Raw genomic sequence first — 21,028 nt, 5'->3', positions numbered from 1 at the left:
AGATAATTCTGCTGACTTTTTTTTCTTTAGTGACTCTATCATTTCCATTTATTATGCGTAGAGTTCCCTAAACATTTTGTACTATTGGGGAATTATATATTTTAAATGGACCAAGCATGGCCCTCCATAACTGACCACTTACTGCGAATCTCAGCTGTAGCATACTTTGGAATCATGGAGTCCATGGTGAGTTCTGGGTGAAGTATACATCCATGAGTGTAGGCATCCATGGGCAAGGAATCTAGGAGTTCTCTGTACTGCATTACTCGTGAATGAAGGAGGCTTCCATTCTCAGGAATTAGTTGAACCACGTGCTCTGCAAAATAAGAAACAGTCAGGTTAAAACAGACTTTAATTGTATATACAATGCTTTTATCTGATGATTCTTTTTCTACAAAGCTAACTTATTGTAAATAACTTACTTATTATAAATAAATGCTCTACAGTGTGCCTATTTATAGACTCAGATTTAAAGGGTAATTTTGCATCTTGGATTTGAAATATGGAGGAAATGGGCATTTTGGCAACAACAGACAGGGTGAAGAAGTATTAACAAGTATAAGGAAGAAATTGGACAACCAATAAAGAAATTTCCTGACAGTTGAAACAATTAATCAGTGGAATGGCTTGTATTAAAAGTTGTGGGTGCTCTCTCACTGGAGGTTTTTAAGAAGAGATTGGACAGCCACTTGTCTGGAATGTTATAGGGTCTCCTGCTTGATCAGGGGGAATTGTACTAAAATACTTTCAAGGGGCCTTCCAACTCTGTTATTCTGTTAACATCTTTATATGAATGGGCAAGGATATAAAGCAGTGAACATGCCTGAAATCTCCTTATCCAGTTACAAGCTCTTGCAGACAGAATATCTTAATCAGGATGCATTTCTGGAGGTCTCAGCACTTCATGGGCTTCCCAGAATTTTACCAAAATTAACACCAAATTGTTATTTAGTAGTAAGTCATAATCTCAGCAACCAAATATGGGCAGTTGAATGACAATCGGTAGCAAAAGATGCAAGGGTATTTCTCTTGTAGCACTAAAATAAAGTGATTTTTATCTTTAGCTAAGACCTTTGTTTTCTTTTCAAACTTCCTGCACCAGCTATCTTTGACATGGCATTGAATAATGGCAGTTCTGTCCTCTGTAGCTGGGTCCTGTGTTTATAGTGAAGGATAAACTGGAAAGAGACTGAATTTAATTTGTAAAGTATCCCTAACTATAGGAATTTATTGAACGGATGGCAATATCTGGTTCTAACCATATTAAACCAGCTTAGAAGACAGAAATACATTTCAGAATTAATTTGATAAGTTAGAGAAATGCATAGATAATAGTAGAATTCAATTTAATGTATGCATTCTTCCAAGTATAAGATGGGATATGTCTTATATCAAATATGGCCTTTGCACCAGTACATCTGAAAAGAATCATTACATTTTGCTGATCTTAATTTGAATTAGGAGGAGGGAGAACAAATGTGTTTGAGCCAGGGCCCCTGGCTCACGCATGTGCTATTAAATCTGAATTAGCATTACATGAAGACACAGCTATGATGCACTACCTGGACATATAATTCATATTTCAGTCCTCATGTTCCCATGTCCAAATATAAGAACCTATTCCCTGGCTCTCATCCCAGATCTCCCAAGAGCCATTCCTGAATCAATTCATTGTAGGAAATGTCTCTGGTCTCATTAAAACTATCCTTTTAAAATAATTCACCTAAATTGCCCCATTACGGGTGATGGACTCATATATCTTTTAATTAAAGTTAGTTCTGGAAACCAGAGAAAATAATGTGGAAGAATGAAAATTATTCTTCTGAATATTTAGTTCTTATTTTATAGAGGTTTTGGCTTTTATTTACTAATATCATTTAATAGTCAGGAAATAAATATGCAGCATGGTTTAGAAGCTTTCTTTTCTTTTCATTTTTTTGCTACCAAAATGTCCTGTGCGGTTTAAATTGTTCAGCTGGAGTCTGACTTTTCATCTAAAATAAATATGAAATCAAATTCTTTATTACAGGTCAGCCACTCAGACTGAATGAAACTAATAAAATAAATTCTACAAATTAGAGCTACAAGATAGAATATACATAGTAGAATAAAGCGTACAAAATAAAAAGATCTACAATCATGCTCGTACCATTTTGTCGTCAGCAATATACAAGTTTTACAAGCTGAAAAAACAAACTTTGCAATGGTAGGAGTTACCTTGGGAGTCCTTATCTGCTACTAAAAATTGCATTAAAAATTCTTCAGTCCATTCCAGAAATGGAATGAGAAGAGGCATGAGGAGTACCTTGAGTATGTCCCAAAATTCCAGCATAATAGAATATGACAGTGTTTCAATATTACCATCATTACAAGGGCAAAGCCTTTCTGCTTATGGAATTTTACAAAAAATTTCCTCCAACTCTGCTGATGGTATAATATTGAACCATGGTAATGTAAGTGCTTGTTGAAATTTATTGTTTGAGTTGATCAGCATATGTTACTGCTTTAAAATGTGCATTAATGTGTTCTAATTGTACCCTAGAGGGGAGTTTACTAAATTCTGATTGTAACTGAGCAAGATGCTATGGGAGACAAGCAGTTCCTCAAGTAACCAGGCTCATGCCATATAGGCAGTGGTGGGATTCAGCTGGTTCACACCACTTTGGCAGAACCAATAGCTAATTTTTTGTTGCCCAGGCCCAGAATGGACTTCCGGAAGTGGTATCCACACAGAGAACCGGTTGTTCACATATTTGAATCCCACCACTGCATATAGGGCTTCATAGATGACTACCATTTCCTTGAATCACACTCAGAAGCAAACTGGCAACTTGCAAAGTAGATATGTTACATGAGCATATGAAGACATACCCATCACTGCCTGCACTATTGCACTGTGGACCAGTTGAAGCTTCTGGGTCATATTCAAGGGCAGCCCATGTAGAATGAATTGCAGTAGTCGAGCCATGGTTACCAGGGCATGAGTGACTCTCTTCCCTGATCTAGAAAAGAGTGCAACTGGTGCACCAGATAAAGTTGGGCAAAAAACATCCTGGCCACAAGTGCCACTTGCTCATTGTGAGTCCAGAGGATCTCAAATTGCACAGCACCCTTGAATGATGAAGTATTGCCCATCTAAGGTCAAAGTTGGAATACCCCCAAATCTGGGTGGTCCAGAGATCCTAAACCACTCAGTGTAGGATTAAGTCTAGGAAGGTTTCTTCCCAGCAAAACCTGCACACTTCTCCAAATTCTGGATCAGAACCATGATAGTATCACTTGGCCAGCCCAAGTTGAAAGATATAATTTGTTGTCATAAGCATACTGATGATAGCAAAGCCAAAACCAGTGGATTACTTCACCCAACAGTTTCATGTAGATATTGAAAAGGAGAGGAGAGAGAATAGAATCCTATGGCACCTGACAAATAAGGGACCTAGAGGACGATCTCTCCCTACCAATGCTGATTGGAGCTGGCCCTAGAGAAGAAAGAGGAACACCCTCAATGCTCTCAATTCCCAACCCACAGAGCTGGCTCAGAAGGATACTATAGTCAATAGTACTGAAAATGATCCAGAGATCAATTAACACAAGGATGGAATCACCATCACTTTGCCACAGGTCATAAACAAGTGCAACTAAAGAGGTCTCAATACCAAATCCCAGCTTGGAAACGGATTGAAATGGATCTAGATCACGGATATCAAACTCGCTATGACACATGAGGTATCACGATGTATCATGACTTTTTTCGCATTGCCAGAGCTGGGGTGGGCACTGCCTCCGCATGATGCAACTGGCCCTTGGGCTGGCAGTTTGACACCCCTGATCTAGATAATCCATTTCCTCCAGGATTCCTATCAGCTGCAGACCAATCACCTGATCAACAACCTTCTTCAAAAGTGGTGATACTTAAAAGCAGGAAATAATTAAAGCAAACATTTGAACATTGGACAAAAATTTATCCAGACTCAAATACCACTGAACAATGATTACAAAATCAAAGGAGATTCATTATCAAAAACAAAATATTTAGGGATGCCAAACTCGAAGAGATTCAGAAAAATTGTGAAAATAGAAGACCCCAAAACCATAGTAGAATAGTAGAACAATGCAAATAACAATTGAAAACATAAAAGAAACAGCTGATATGAACTATAAAAAGTGATAATTTAGAAGAAGTAGAAAACCACAGAACCACTGCAGGCCAACACTGAAACAACCTATGAATTGGCCTCCCCCTCCAACCTCTCAACAAGAAGAATAAAAATAGAAAATTATAGAAAATACAGAATTACCACTAGAAAGACAAAGACTGCCAGCATTGAAAGTGCCCAAGAAAGACCTAGCACATAAGCTGGTTGGAAGTGTTAAAATAACATCTATCAGACAGATCAATCAGCTTGCCTATAGTACAGCAATGGTGGTTGCAGAAAACCAGGCATCAAAATTTGAAAAATCAAAATCATATTCAATCCCAAAGTGAAAGATCAGACTGGATGCCAAAATAAAGAAATTAAGATCAGATGCAGGTAATTTAAAGAACAGGAAAGAGCAAAAATTGAAGAATGTAAGGATCAAGACAAACCTAATTAACAAATGTTGACTTGGCACCAAAAAATTGAAGAAGCTTTGGAAATCATAAAGAATCAAATAACAGCAATAGCAGGAAAAATGGAAAGCTATGAGGCACAAATCATCCAATTTAAGCAAAATCAGCTATTTCAATCAGACCAGAGGCAATTCTACCAAAATATAAATGGCAATAGAAATTGTAAAAATAGAAAACCAAACAAAAAAGAAATAATCCAGTTTTGGAATGGCAACAACAATACAGATGTAGGAAGATTTAAGAGCTTGATTATAAGAAAGTTGAATTTCTAGAACAATTTTCCACATCTACTGTCCTCTATCTATCATATTTATCATACTCCAACAATGGATGGGCTAATTCAAGGTCATGGAAGTTGTATCCATCAGCTTGAGGGTTGAGGAGAGTATCTAAAAGTTTACCTCCTGTGAAGTTTTTCTCCATGTAGTCAATTATTTGATTGTAGTCACTGATTATATTATCTGCATGGATGATGACAGGTACCTCTTCCCCAAGATTGAGGCGCATAAACCAAGGTTCTTTGTGCTCAGTCAAGGGCATGCTCACATCTCGTTCTTCACAAGGTAACCCTTTTTCTGCAATGACCAGACGGACCTGGAAAAAAAAACAGATGAAAAAGATATGCAATTAGTGTACAAAGTGCAGCTACTAGTATTCACAAATAAATTGAAAGAAGGAATTGCAAGTGGTATGCAAATTATACACACACACATAATCATATCAACTGTTGCATCCCTGCTCGGAGTGGTCCTCCACGTCATATGATCTTTATAATGTTACTAATATATCTGGGCCTAGCACTTGGCATTCATGAAATGTTTAGCTCATAAGAATTTATTCTAACAGTAATTCTTCTTGTTGTTGTGCCATGTCCGTTATCAGACGTTGGTGATCATGTTGGCGATCCTGTTTTTATCAGCAGCCACACGAAAAAGTGCTGCTGAGTTTTGTCCAAACCAGTCCCTTAGATTTTGAAGCCATGACGTTCTTCTTCTGCCTGGACCTCGTTTGCCTTCAATCTTTCCCTGGAGGATTAAATGGAGTATGCCGTATTTTTCTGGGTGTCGCATCACATGTCCGAAATATTCTAATTTTCATTTTTTAATTGTTTTGATGATTTCCCTTGGCTTTCCCAGGCAGCTTATCACCTCCTCATTTCTGATCTTGTCAACCCAGCTCATACGTAACAGCCACCTGTAAATCCACATTTCAAATGCTTCTAGTCTCTTCAGGTGGCCTTCTGTCAGAGACCAACTCTCTACTCCATAGAGCAGGATAGAAAAGATATAGCATCTGACAAGCCTGATTTTCAGTCTTAGGCTTATGTCGTAGCAGTAATTAACTTTTTTAATTTTTTTATAATTATAAGTGAGGTAAGCAGATTTCTAACTTGTGGGATCTATTTTGATTTTGTGAACAAAATGAATAAATGTAGTGTATGCCATTATAAAAGATTATGATGAGGAAAAAAATGAAGTTAATACAAAAGTATACCGAATCCAGAAATTCATTTTCAGTCCAGAATTGCAATGACTTCACACCTTTAATGTAAAAACCTGTTCCTGGTTATTCTGTGTTTTTATCTCAGCAGGGGAGAGAACAGAAATAACTTCACGGAGATCACTAGTGTTAAAATTATAAGTACGACAGGGTAATCAAAGCGTCAGCCGTTTACATGACTAGGATGCATGCAGCACATGATAAGAGGGGTAGGATTTCAATTGACTGGTCACTTCTGCGCAGGGCTTTTTTTCTCAAATAACGCTCAGAACGGAGTTCTGACACCTTTTTTGGATGGAACCTTGTAGAGTAGGCAAGGTGGGTTGTATGACATGTGTGAGTTCCGGCACCTTTTTTTTTTTTTTTTTTTTTTTTTTAGAAAAAAAGCACTGCTTCTGCCAGTGAGATGCTGTTCACCTCTTTCAGAAGATGTCCCTGGAGAGAAAAGTAATTTTGTTGCCGCTGTTGTTAGATGATAAGAACTTGGTAGATTTCTCAAGATACTAAGAAGAAATGGAATCTCTGAATGTGAACGTTTATATAGCCAAAATAGTACCATAACATAATTTGTTATGTTCTAATTTATACATCATTCTCTCTTTTCCTTCTTTGGAATATAAAATACATTATTAGACCAAAAGGTTTTTGATAGCATCTACTTAAAAGGAGACATTGTAGAAATGGACACCAGATAATACACAATTTATTTCATTTGTGCAGTAATATTTTAGCCACAAATCCAATCATATATTTAGCTAAATTTCCACAAAAGGAACAATTATAGTAGTTGGATTAATAGATACACAAATAGAAAACAGAGGTAGACTAAGAAGTGGGTGGATATAAAATCTGGACTATAACATGTTTTAAGAGTTCTTAATTATGCAAAGATTTATTTCTCTTGAGAAGTTATAATCCTGAGAAGATTAAAGGTGAAAGAAAAGAGAAAAAGAGGATGACCAGCAGCAAGCTGCATGGTTGTGATTACAGCAGTGATGTAGAAGACAGGAGAAGAGCCAGTCTGGAAACTGACCATCCTGGAGAAGGTTTAATCTGTGTGATTGTTAAGAGTTGACAATGACTTGATGGGACATAAGAAATCAATTATAGTATTTTCCTATAAAATTGTATGTGTGTGTGTTTGTGTGTGTGTGTGTGTGTGGTTTATTTGTATTGAATACTAATACGGTACATGTGTAATGTATAATTTAATTTTTCATTAGATGTGATTGATACCTAGAGTTAAAATACATTTTTTATTTGTATTCCAGCAATGCTAGGTCCCACTTGAAGTCCCCTTTGCTTTCACATATTCCATTTTAATATACAAATAAATTATACAGCACAACAAATGTTTAGAATAAAGAAATAGCTGCCCATTGCCTATTCTCCAGGGATTAGAGAGCTGAATGATAGTTGCTATCAATTCATAATAAGGAAGTATATTTTAGGCATTAAGCATTTTCCTACATTTAGGTTAGCTACCTGAATGCTAATATCAAGGGAATACCTGTACCTTGGCAACCATATATTTTAAAAGCTTCCTCCCTTTTTTTCCTCCAACATTCTCCTTGCTCATTAGTTAACATGTTATTTCCGGCCAGCTGAGATTAACAGTATTTGCTTTTCCTCTGCCATCTATCAACCTTCATGCTTTATTAATCAGTAGTATTCTCTGCTCTACCTATTAATGAAGATAGCTGAATGAAAGTAGGAATCATGTTTTTTATGCTCAATGCTACTCTAGCACAACAGAAATATTGCTTATATATTTAATAACATTTTTCAAAAAGGAACTAAAGCTGTTTTGCATTTAGTTCAATAAAAAAATCTAATTCTGATCGTCTTCATCATGTAGTGGATGACACCCTATATTTAAAAATCTGTTCTTATTTGCAGTACTTACTTATTTGATTTATACTCCAGCTTCCTATGGTGAAAATGTAATTGGTCTCAAATTATTGCATTTTAAAATGCAGGTGAAAAAATCTAAATCTAAGTATTCTTCCAGTTCCAAAATTCCTTGATCAAAATCAATATCTCAAGGAAAAAGTTAAACTAGAATCTTCATTTCTTTCCAAGCAAGATCCTTTCTATCCAGTCAGAGAAGATGCTGATGTTATTTTTGGCTAAGCCCCCAGCATTTAGAACTGACTAAGATAACTACTTCATGCATGAGAGTAGATTAAAAAAACCACACACAAGATGCAGCATGAAACAAGAAATATACCCTTCACTCACTCTTTGGCAGTGTTTGAATTAGTCCCTTTTGACAGATGGACATGGAAGGGGACAAATTTCTTTGAATTCTCCTATCTGTAATGTAAATCTCCAGGCTTGCTGGCTTTCCTTGCCTCATCTTTTAATATAATAAATATACATATACACACATACTTACATACATACATAAAAATAATTAAATATAATATAAATAATGTTTCTTTGGTTTAACAAATAGAAAGTTGGCAAAACATAATGTAGCTAAAGAGGAGAAAGGCAGTTCCATCCACAGTTGCCATTTACTAACTCCGTCAATGAGCACATACCCTGAATCCTGAACTGCCACTGTACCCCAAAAAACATGTCATATTTTTAAATGTGTGTCCTGTGTGTTTTTGAAGATGGCGATGTGCACGTTATACAAAACTGCTGAGAGATTTAGACTGATTTTGTTTAAACACTTTCACCATCCAAAGAGATGGGCTGCCAATTCCCTGAACTGTGCATTTTCTTTTTTAAAAAAATCAAGTCATCTGGTTTGTTGCCTTTAAATGGCAAAAACAATGGATATGGATAAAGTCTTTAAATTTGTATATTGCTAGATCGATGTTTTGTTGCTAGATTATCTAGATTTGGGTGCATTGGATTTGGCTTTGCCAGAGCACAGTTCCTTCATTCCTTCTCACTGGGGCTCGGATCTGCAGAGGCAACAAAGATATAATGCGCATTCTTTCACCGCCCACGCAGCTTGAGAGGATTTTGGGGTGGGGGTGGGGAATACAGTTCAGCTATATTAACAAGCGCCTCTTCCTACAGTTTCTAAGATGAGGACTCATCATTGTGCTCTTAATTGCTGCATGAACTGCCCCTCCAACTAGTTTTATAAAGGACGTGTCCTCTTGATTCTGCCTTCATCTCACCTTCAGCCCATTATAGAGCTTACGCTTCTCTTTAGCCATTCCAGTTTAAAAATAGTATTTTCCCTTTTCTCCTGACTCCGTTTTGGCCAGAAATACAATGTAGAATGCTGTTTGGTGACTTTTGGCTGTTGCATCCAGATCTTATGCCCTGGAACGTAGGGACGAGAGACTTTGTTTCCACAGAATCAACTGCCTGACTCACACTTTCCAAAGTATTTGTTGGCAGTTATTCGTGCTCTTTTTAATAGGGTTTTTCTGTTTTTTTGAAAGAGAAGTAGACCTGTGTTTAAAAAAAAAATATTCAAGCACTAGTCTTTGCTGGAATACTAGTTTCTGAATGTGTAACTCATGCACGTGTCTCTTGATCAGTTTCTGCACATATGAGGGTAACTCCTATTACTTAACAACATACAACCTTCTTCTTAAATTACCTCCATTTCCCCCCCCCCCCATTTCTTATTCAGTGGTTTTTTAAAATGTATTTATTATTTCTCTCTTCTTTTTTATCTAAATCCTCCCAAGGTCCTCTTCCTGCTCTGTGGATGATATGCACACATACATCTCTCTCTTTGGGCATATGTCTTACTTGAGCTTTAGGAGAGCAGACAATGCCATCAGGAACTTTCTCTTTACTCCCTTTGATAGATTTCTTCAAGAGGCTTACTACTGTGCTCTCTAATAAAGGAGGAGGAATAAGGAAGTGAGGAGCTCTCCCACTTTTCAACACGGAAAGAGCAACTATCAGGCTACTTTTCTGGGCACAGATTTATTTGCTCTTTCAAAAGAACACTAGACCTATGGCCAAAAATAGCCAGTGCAACAACTCACAGGGGTAGAGTGCCGCCACACCTCGGGCGTCTCATTCAGGCAACTTGAAAGTATGCTAAACCTTGCATCTCAGGTGCAGACTCGTACTCATGTAAGCCTGTTCCACCCCTTGTTAAGAACAAGCAGTCATTTTTCCTCCTAGCAGAGGATACAGATAGTCCTCGACTTACAATCACAATTGAGCCCAACATTTCTGTTGCTAAGCGAGGCAGTGAATTTTGCTCCATTTTACAACCTTTCTTGCCACAGTTGTTAAGTGAATCACTGCAATTGCTAAGTTAGTAACATGATAAGGGAATCTGGGTTTCTCCATTGACTTTGCTTGTCAGAAGGTTGCAAAAGGGGATCACGTGACCCTGGGACACTACAACTATCATACATATGAATCAGTTGCCAAGTGTCCAAATTCTGATCACATGATCACAGGAATGCTGCAACGGTCGTAAGTGTAAAAATGGTCATAGGTCACTTTTTTTCCAGTGCCATTGTAATTTTGAATAGCCACTAAACAAACTGTTGTAAGTTGAGGACTGCCTGTACCCACTGAGAGGAAAAGACTGCCCCCCCTCATTGAAACCAGGGGGAATCCAGCAATCCTGCCAATAGATTGTTCCACATTAAAACTGTAAGGACAGGATTGCTTGCCAGCTTTATTTCTGAGGTAGGATAGGGCTTGTCGTATAGGTAGGTTAGGCAGCACAATTTATATTGACATACTTTTCTGCTGACTTCAAGCAATAAGGAGAGCTGCCAAAGTGATGAGAAATTTCAAGGGTAATAAGGCTTTTCCATGGTTTATTCCTTAGGAGCTGTTACTAAAGACTGAAGGCATTCTGTGTATTAAAGATATTCTGCATGAGCCAAAGGAGAGATCCTGCATGAGCACTCTTAGGCCTCCTGCTTTTTTTTTCTCTAAGAGAAAACCAAGTGTTGTCAGTTTTCTGGCAGGGAACAAAACCAGTTCCACCTTCTTTTTAGGCTCACTTCCAGATCTGCAGCACATGGTTTTGCTACACACACATCATCCCCCAGAATGCTCAGTAACATAAGGAGCTGCCAGGATCAAGAACTGGGGAGAAGCCATACAGGAGCCATCTCCTCTGACTTTCTGCTTGTCTCCATTAATCTGACTCAAGGTGCAACTCTCCAACAGATTGTCATAAAACTCTTCAAAAGATCTTAAAAAGATCTCTGAAAACATGAATCTAGTATAGTATATGCCTTGGGCAAATCATTTTTGCTTTCTTCCAGCTTCCAACAAAATAGATGAGAGAAAAAACAGATCTCTGCTCTTTTATTTGAGAAAAACAGACACGATTGTAATAATTTGCTTTCAATTATTCTGAAATCTCATTCTCTAAAGATGTACAGTAGCAGTTTCCCTTTTAGTAATTGCTGTATTCAGAAAATGAAAGTTGTTGCTTATTAGCCAATTTCCTTGAATGCAACTCTTTCCCATCACCTCCCACTCAGCCCCACTCTAAAATAAATGATCTTTTTGCCTAGCAACTACTTATTTTGACTATCTTCCTCCTGGGGACTGTTTCTGTCATGGTTACTTCCTACATATTTCTTTATTTCATATTATTTTAACCTGGGAAATACCAAAAATGGATATGGGAATGAAGCCAGGCAAAGTAGCCTAGAGGAGGCAATCAGATTCCTGAAGTGAGACCCATCTCATTGCTATATAGTTGATCACCTTGTCTGAGAAAGTGGTATATCACTTGCCAATGACTTGTAACAGAAGTAATCTTGGCAAGATCTTAGAAAAGATCTTATAGGTTTGTTTTTCCTAATCCTCAAAAACCTAACCATATTATTAAATTTCATGATACCACTTCACATGAATAATCCCCAGCACATCATTGGAGCTACTAGATCAGTGATGGCGAACCTTTTAGAGACTGAGCACCCAAAAACCGCCCTGCCCCGCCCCCACCCTGCCCAGCCTGCTTTAGGACTCAGTGTCATTCCACCGCCTCTTTTCCAGAAGCTGCTTTTCAATACTGTTTATTTCTCAGAGCTTTCAAGACACTCTGAATACAAGCAAATTATGAGGATTTGGACTAAAGGTAATGAGATGAAATAAATACCTCGGCACATATTATCTAAGCAAAGCGTATCCAACAAAATGAGTTTCAGTGTGGAAAAAAGCATAGTTTTACATTTAGGCAGGAAAAATCAAAGTACAGATTAGGTGAGACCTGGCTTAAAAACAGATTAGGTGAGAGGGACCTTGGAGTCCTAGTGTACGATCACTTAACCATGAGCCAGCAGTGTGCAGCAGCAGCCAAAAAAGCTAATACAATCCTGGGTTGTATAAATAGAGGCATAGAATAAAGATCACGTGAAGCAGGACTTTTTTTCTCATAGAACGCCCAGAACGGAGTTCCGGCACCTTTTTTGGATGGAACCTTGTAGGGTAGGCAAGGTGGGTTGTATGATATGTGTGAGTTCCGGCACCTTTTTCTTTCTTTCTTTTTTTTTTTAGAAAAAAAGCACTGACGTGAAGTATTAGTACCACTTTATAAAACCTTAGTAGGACCACACCTGGAATACTGAAGTCAATTTTGGTCACCATATCACAAAAAAGATGTTGAGAGTTTGGAAAAAATTCAGAGAAGAGGCCTGGAGACTAAAACATACGAAGAACAGCTGCAGGACCTGGGTTTGGCTAGTCTAAAGAAAAGAAGAAATAGGGGAGACATGATAGCAGTATTCCAGTATTTGAGGGGCTGCCACAAAGAAGAGGGGTTACGTTATTCTCCAGAGCACCAGAGGGCAGGACAAGAAACAATGGTTGGAAACTGATCAAAGAGAAAAGCAACCTGGAATTAAGGAGAAACTTCCTAACAGTGAGGACAATTAACCAGTGGAACAGCTTGCCTTCAGAAATTGTGGGCGCTTCATCACTGGAGTTTTTTAAGAAGAGACTACACAGTCACTTGTCTGAGATGGTATAGGTCGTCCTGCTTGAGCAGGGGGCTGGACTAGAAGACCTCCAAGGTCCCTTCCAGCTCTATTCTATTCTATTCTATTCTATTCTATTCTATTCTATTCTATTCTATTCTATTCTATTCTATTCTATTATACAGAGACCGCAGTATTGAGCATTCAAAATCCTATTGGTTACAAGGGGTTTAGAAATAGTGCAAGATTAATTTTTTGTCATTCTAATCTAGCAAAAACTTCACACACACACACACACACATACACAAAGTTTGAGAGTTTATGAAGCACTCACTTAGCTAACTCTCAAACCAGGCAGGGAAGGAGAGGCTTTACAACCTCTACATCACAAGATGCCAGTTTTATGATATGAGACTTAACATCTAAAATCACAAGAGAAAGTTCTGCTTTCTGAGATTTAGGGCAAGAAAATTCAATTGTCTAGGGATCATGTGAGTGTTGGAGCATAAGGTGCTGAACCTCCTTATGGAAGGGCTCTTATGCAAATCAAATTCAGGAAACCCTGCCAGTGGAAACTGAAATTGGGTAGTCAGTCATTGTGCCAGTCACTAAATCTAAGACTTTTCTTTTATAGTAGGGCTGCTCTGATTTGATGTCCTTCATTTCTGTTATGAAGCCACTTCTACTTTGAAAATGAATTCTGAATTAAAAAGGCAAAATGTTTAATAAATGCTTAAATAGTTAACCATTTTAGAAGATTGAAAAATCCTTGATCCATGAAACAGCAGTTATTATCTAGTTAGAAGCCTGGTCCAGGAGAATTTGGATAAATAAAGAAGAATAAGAGTGAAAGCATCACAGATTCATACAATTATATATACATGTATGTGTTTGTGTGTGTGTGTGTATGTGTGTATCCTTCAAGCCTATATTAAAATAATAAATATAGTTGGAAGGGATCTTAAAAATCATATAATTAACTCCATATTCAGGATCCACTAGAGCATCTCTAACAAGTTACTATCTAGCTTGTTTAAAGATGTCTAATGGAAAAAAAAAACTAGCACTTAATATGGCAGCCAGTTCCATGGGTTTACATATAGGCAGGAAGTTCCTCCTAATAATGATCCTAAATATGCTTCCTTGTAATTTCAACCAACTGATTTTGGTTTGTCCAAATGAAGCTGTTGAATCCCAGTTTCTGGAAGCTCTGCAAGCTTGGATGAGGAGGAACCGTCTCCAACTAAATCCTAACAAGACTGAGTGGCTGTGGATATTGGGCCCACCAGGTTCTAAAGACTTTCCATTCATACTCTTGGATCGGGTGGCCCTTCTCCACTCATAGTGGTGTTCAATCTGGGGATCATCTTGGACTCACTGATTTTGCTTGAAGAGCAGGTGGCAGCTGTGGCTAAAGAGGCCTCTGTTGGGTACACCAGTTGCACCCTTTCCTAGGCCAAGAAGCCCTTCAGTAGTCACTCATGCTCTAGTCACCTGAAAGCTTCGCTACTATAATGTAGTGTAAGTGTTCTTGAAAATCCCAAAGAAGCTTCAGCTGGTCCAGAATGCAACAGTTCAGGCTGTGATGGCAAATCTTGGTATGCCCATATGATATCTCTGCTCCATGAGCTGCACGGTTGCCAGTCTTCTTCTAGATATAATTCAAGGTTCTGATTATTACCTATAAAGCCCTACAAGGCATAGGGCCAGGTTACTTGAGGGGCTCCTATCTCCCACGGTTTCTTCCTGGTGATGGCAGAGTTGGCACAATCCAAGTCTTTTCAATTAAACAGTGTTGTCTATTGGGACCCAGGAAGAATGCCTTTCCTGTCCTGGTCCCTGCTCTTTAAAATGAGATCCCCTTGGGGAAATCCACATGGCTCCACATCTTGAAGATCTGGCTGTATGCCCAGACCTTGTATGAGACAATTGTGGCCCTTGGGTAAGCTTTTTATTTTTTTGTTTTTTGTTTGTATATTGTGTCTAGATTTCATCTTGGGTTTGGTTTGCATTAGCTTTTAATTTATTATTCGTGAACTGGCCAGAGTCAGTTGGAGTTTGGCAATGTCAAATTGAATCAAAACAAATAACTGTTGTAGAAAAGTCTTTTGTATCTAATACCTTCTTGATATGTCAGACTCAAAATTTCCTAGGACAGATGCTAACTAGGAGTTGAGGGTTTCAGACATTCATGGATCTCTTTTTTAAGGACCACATTCAATGCTGCTGTGTATGCGCAACACATGTTTTGCTAATTATCTATTCACATTCTGATTCCTATTCATTTCAAACCCTCTTGATTTTGATATGGCCAAAAACTGATGATACATTAACAGTATTTGGGCCCATAAAATCAGAGAAAATGTGGTTTCTCAAGGCTTCATTGAGATCACTCATAATCCTAAGAAGTCTTGTAACATGGCACAAAAACCAATAGAAACATCTGCAGAAGCAAAAGAAAATGAAATAAAAGGCAAACCATTTAAGCATACTTCCAATGCTTCAATTTTTCTATTTTTATTAAGCAGTCATAGCAACCTGCTTGCAACAGTATTAGATAAATCCTACTGAATGCAAATCATAAGTAGCATCAGTGCTTTTTTTGTATATAAAAAAAAATGTTCCGGAACTCACACACGTCATACAACCTGCCTTGCCTACCCTACAAGGTTCCATCCAAAAATGGTGCCGGAACTCTGTTCTGGGCGTTCTATGACAAAAAAAGCCCTGAGTAGCATTGACTATATTAGTCCGAAATATCAAGGTATAAATAATAAAACATATTTATCAAATGTTTTTAAAATGAAAGCCTGCTTAATGGGAAATAAGGGGCTAGTTTATTAGGCAGCTAAAACTAATTCAGGCATATACAATTAGTTGTTAATTTATACACACAGCACTATCAATTTAGGATATAATTAAGGATAAGGGAAAGAAATTAATTAAGTACTTTCCCCCTTGTATTTTTCCCTTATTGAGAGGTGACAATTGCCATGAAGTACTGATTTTGAGATTACCTGTAATTATATATTAAATAGAGATGTTTTATACATATTTAATAGGAGTATTATAAAACTGAAAGAGACATTTATTGGGTCTAATCCCGTTATTTTATTTTAGAATCCATTCCATCTTACTTCCCTGTATTCCTGTACTCCAATGTTTCTCAACTTTAAGATATGTGAATTCAACTCTGAGGATTTACAAGCCAGAATTCTCACACATTTTAAAGGTTGAGAAATACTGCTCTGCACCAAAGTAAGATTGAAGTACATTTTCCAAATAGAACTTCATTCAGTTTCCTTTGGCAATACTTACATGCTATAATATGGCTGGCATGAAATTCAAATGAACAAAACTATTTCTAGCACATAGTTAAATTATGGAAATTTGCTGCTTTGAAAGGTCTTAGCCAAATTGTGGAGGACCAGAGCCTAAGCAGTAGCTATTGTTCATGATCGGTAAATGGACTTCTTGGTGCCCTCTCAAGCAGAGCTATGAAACTAATGGGAGAAACCTATTATCTCTTTGAGGGCTTTTAAAAAATATTTACCAGCCATAAATAGAGTTGTGGACTAAATGGTGCTTGATTGACTCCAGCAGGAATCTTCTGAATTTCTTAAGCTGATAAAAATGCCTCAGTTTATTTTAATCTTCATTTATATTATTCTGGGTTGTTTTTAATTTTACACTGTATGTTTGATATTTAGATCCCAGCAACAAAACAACAAATTGACAGGACTTCATGAAATGGCAGGTTCTCATTCATTACCTTTACTCAAGTGGAATACAGCATTAGAAAATGTGAACACTGACAAACTAAAGTTTAGAATAATAAAAGAAACCTAGAACTGGAAGGGGCCATTCAGATAATCAAGCCCACCCTCCTGTCCAGTGAAAGAAGCATCTCTGATAGATCAATGCCTACTTATGTTGAAGGGGAACCCACCTTGGAGTATTAGGCTCCATTGTGGAACTATTTTGTTAAGAAGATTTTCCTGACATTCAGATAGAATCTGACTTTTTGAAACTTAAATCCATTCTACTTTGGCACACTGAGATGATACAGAACTTATCTTGACCTTCTCTGAGACATTCTTTCAGGTATTTGAAGGAGGCTATCATATCTCCACTTTTTCATTTCTCTCATAGGAGATTTTAGTCTCTTATCAACCCCATTGCCCATCCCCAAACCTCCTCAGTTTCCCTGAAACCTAAACATGGAAGCAATGCTTGAGGTCTGGGCTGACAATAGACGTATACAGTGGAACATACACTTCCTATAATTTGAAAACCATTCTTCTGGTGCTGCAGACTGGCATTGCCTTTGTCTTTTTTCACACCGCTGACGCATAAAGTTTGCAATTAGTTACTCTTCCAAGTTCTTTTTATAAATACTGTTACTAAGCCAGGAACACTCATCTTACAGCTGTGTATGTTTTTTTTTCTTAAGTAGAGGTCTTTGCCTCAAAATTTCTATTATTATGGTTGGTTGCACGGTCAAATAGATGTTTAGGCTGGATTTGGCATTTTTGTCCACCTATCAAGTCCTTCCCAAGGACCTGAGACAAGCGGATATTGTTGTTTAATAATACCAAAAGTATTATCACAGATCGTAAGCTGTTCTGAGTAAAGCTGCCTTTTGCAATTGACTGATTATAATTATTTTCAGTGCCAATGAAGTGATGTTCCAGATGTTTTGGGATTACACCCAATATTGCTATTATTATTGGTACTATATTTGCTTTCTTTTGCCACAGTCATTCTACTTCTATTTTAGGATTTTTATATATTGTGGTTTTCTCCAGTTCCTTTTCTTCTCTTCTGTTGTTTCCAGTGACTGCCACTATCCAGATTTTTTTGTCTTATGGACAATTAAGTCTGGGGTGGTATGTGGCAGGTGCTTCTCTGTTTGACTTCTAAAAGTCTCAGAGCACTTTAACTTCTTCATTTTGTATTACTTTGTGTATTTTGTGGCACTACCAATTCTTTCTTGTAGGCAAATGGTATCTCTAGCAGATACAGGTAGTCCTCGACTTACAACAATTCATTTAGTGTTCAAAGTTCAAAGTTAAAATGGCACTGAGAAAAGTTACTTATGACCATTTTTCACACTTATGACCATTGCAGCATCTCCATAGTTACGTGATTTACATTCGGATGCTTGACAACTGACTCACATTTATGACGGTTACAATGTCCCAGAGTCATGTGATTCCCTTTTGTGACCTTCTGACAAGGAAAGTCAGTGGGGAAACCAGATTAATTTAACAACCAGGTTACTAATTTAAAAACTGCAGTGATTCACTTAACCAATGTGGTGAGAAAAGTTGTAAAATGGGACAAATTCACTTAAAAAATGTCTCACTTAACAAAATAATTTTGGGCTCAATTGTGGTTATAAGTTGAGGACTACTTGTATACCAATGCATCATTAATGATGTTTGTATTTATTCACTGTCCAGAGTTTTGAGGAATGTATGGCCTCATAAATTTGATAAATAAATAAATACATGATAATAAATATATCCATTCTCTGTCTAGCCCATTACTAAAATTTCCATCCAGTGGGAGAAGTATTTGCAACCAGATCTGATCTGCAGTTTCTCTACTGAATAGAAGAAAAGCATTTGCATATTCACAACATAGCTTTGTGCAAACTGCTATGAATGAGACTGTCATTAGTGCTATTTCCTAATATTTTTAAATTTTTCTCTAAATCTTAGAACTTCATGCTGTTGATGGCACCAAGGCAGGAAAGGAAGGGAGTAGTTGTGGAGATTTAAGAACATCCAAATCAAAGAAAAAGTAGAACATACTAATTTGTTTTCAAACTAAACTAGTTAATAAATAAAACAATTGTCCAATACATGTTAATACAGGTATCACAAATTAGCTAATAATGTTCATGAAGAATATTAGACAACAAAAGCTCTGATAAAATATCTTCAGGGACTTTAATCTCATTTTTTCCTAGCCTAACTAGAAATTCTGAGGTAAAAACATCAAGCAGGGAAATGAAGAATGGACATGGCTTTACTTGGAGCCTGAAAATCCAAATTACTATTAATATGTTCATCAATATAGAATCCAGAATGAGTGAACAACTAAATCAAATGGAGAATTTTGTACAGGAATGGGAGCGTAACTTTATGTAGAGGGGACACCAAGAATGTGGCTTCTTCTACTTGCAGGAAATGTATCAGTTGGAGATAAGTTTCCTCCTATCCCCCATAGGTTCTCACAATGCTGTGGGACTTGGGTGTAACTTGAGAAACTGAGGCAATTAAACATCAGCTGAACTCTAGTTTCAAGGCAAAGGCCGCCAAGAAGGTTTTTTGGTTTTTCCTCTGGACCTTCAGAGTATGTAATTGAGTTTCATCCTATCTCTAGGCATCCTGTTTCATCCTGCCTCTAGGGAGTTGTCTTCTACTTCCTGTAGCCAAAGGCAGTGGTATTTCGTCATATTCAAAATGGTGGGCATGACTAGGTGATGAAGCCATCCTTTTTTTAATTTGTGGCACACATGTTGCATACATATAAAAAAGGACAGGGTTTTGGTCACCCAGTTACACCCACTGTTTTGGTACTGTTGTCCAACCCTCATGCCCCAGTTTACCACCATCACCCCAAGTTTCACCCATTCTTCCAGCTGCTTCAATGGATGGTTTTGCATGCAGGAACTCACTGCTGAGGGGAGGGGAAGTGGCACAATCTTCTCACAGCAGGAGTGGAAATAGTGAGGATGAGATGGGTGGGACAGTACTTGGCTCTCCTGTTTTGCTCCTCCAACTGACCAAATGGATGGCATACAAACTGACTACATAGGCAAATAACGTGCCAGCAGTGAGGCAACATAGCAACATGTATTTGCAGAGGTTGTCAAGACCGATGGATATGTAAAAGTGTTCACAATCAGTTCTGGATACAAATTTTGTGGAGTCACTATGATGTACTGGCTAAGGTATTGGACTGGGGCCAAGAGGACCCACTTTCAAGATCAGCCTCAATTAAGAAAATTTATTGGGTCAGTTTCTCAACCCAAATGTGTTTGGAGGAAAATGGAAACGAGATTGCTGTGTATGCCACCTTCATCTCCTGGAGGAAAGACAGGATGTAAAATTAATCTGATACAGGTAAGCTATATGGAAATTTTGTAGTTATGTACATCAAAGGCATATTTTTCAAGCAAACTACAAAATTCAAAAGAAGCTGACTTCAACTCAGAACTGTTATGAGTAACAATATTTCCACCATCAACACTCCCTCCAAGGTAGTACAGGATATATTCTCTCTCTCTCTCTCTCCCTCTTCCTGTCTCTCTCTCCCTTTCTCCCTCTGTGTGTGTGTGTGTGTTTCACATGAACCACATATTCAAACATAAGAAAGAGAACAAAATGAGAGAGATATCATGTGAGGCTTGAAACTGCAGAAGCCAAGCTGAGGTGTTCATTACAGCTCAGAAACTATATCACCAGCTCCAAGAGGTTTTTAGCATTTCCAGTGTGAAATGGCTGATCTTCCAACAAGAACAACAACAACAATAACATGGTACTGTATCAAAAGGCTCAACTATTGTAACATGATTGTTTTAAAACAATATTTGGGAGATTCAGGGACATAGACCTTAATTTCTGTGTGGGTAGTTTGGTAGAATTTTTTTTTTTAACTAGTGAGATAAATCTTGCCAAAGCAAAATTAACATGATGTCTGCAATTCTTTTAGATGTTACTTTGAGTATTTCCGCTAATGTGTTCATAGGTTTAAGTTAACAAACTTAACTTCATGAAGTAAAAGAAGAGATTCTCTTATGGATGTCTGATTACAAAACAGATAGGAACAAACAGTTTTTGCAATGGAAAGATACTAGGTAGTACTGGGATCCCCAAGAACGTGTCCTGGAAATATCTTTGTCATGTGTACATAATGATTATTTTAGGGTGATTAAAACATGGAACAGGAATTCTTTAGCAAGAAGAATAGACATCAACATTTTAAAGTCAATGCAATTGTAAGCCAACATAAACTGATGCAC

At 37.5% G+C, this 21,028-nt stretch overlaps 1 protein-coding gene across 4 annotated transcripts in view; it reads right to left on the bottom strand.

The window, feature by feature from the left end:
* GDAP1L1 (ganglioside induced differentiation associated protein 1 like 1) overlaps positions 1-21,028 on the bottom strand; it is a 39,620-nt gene that overhangs the window by 14,050 nt on the left and 4,542 nt on the right. For 2 of the 4 annotated variants that reach the window (XM_015829717.1, XM_015829736.1), the window contains exons 2-3: positions 5,014-5,206; positions 143-316 (exon numbers count right to left, since the gene is read on the bottom strand). In XM_015829717.1, the coding sequence (XP_015685203.1) occupies positions 143-316; positions 5,014-5,206 (367 nt within the window). Of the gene's footprint in view, positions 1-142; positions 317-5,013; positions 5,207-5,829; positions 5,839-21,028 lie in introns of all 4 variants that reach the window. The other 2 variants (XM_015829724.1, XM_015829728.1) reach the window with 2 other exon arrangements.

This window comes from Protobothrops mucrosquamatus, unplaced genomic scaffold (assembly GCF_001527695.2).
Source record: "Protobothrops mucrosquamatus isolate PMUCROS unplaced genomic scaffold, P.Mucros_1.0 scaffold_235, whole genome shotgun sequence".
Lineage (NCBI taxonomy): Eukaryota > Metazoa > Chordata > Lepidosauria > Squamata > Viperidae > Protobothrops > Protobothrops mucrosquamatus.
Note: the sequence above shows the minus strand (reverse complement) of the source record. Positions and strands in the feature narration are given on the sequence as shown.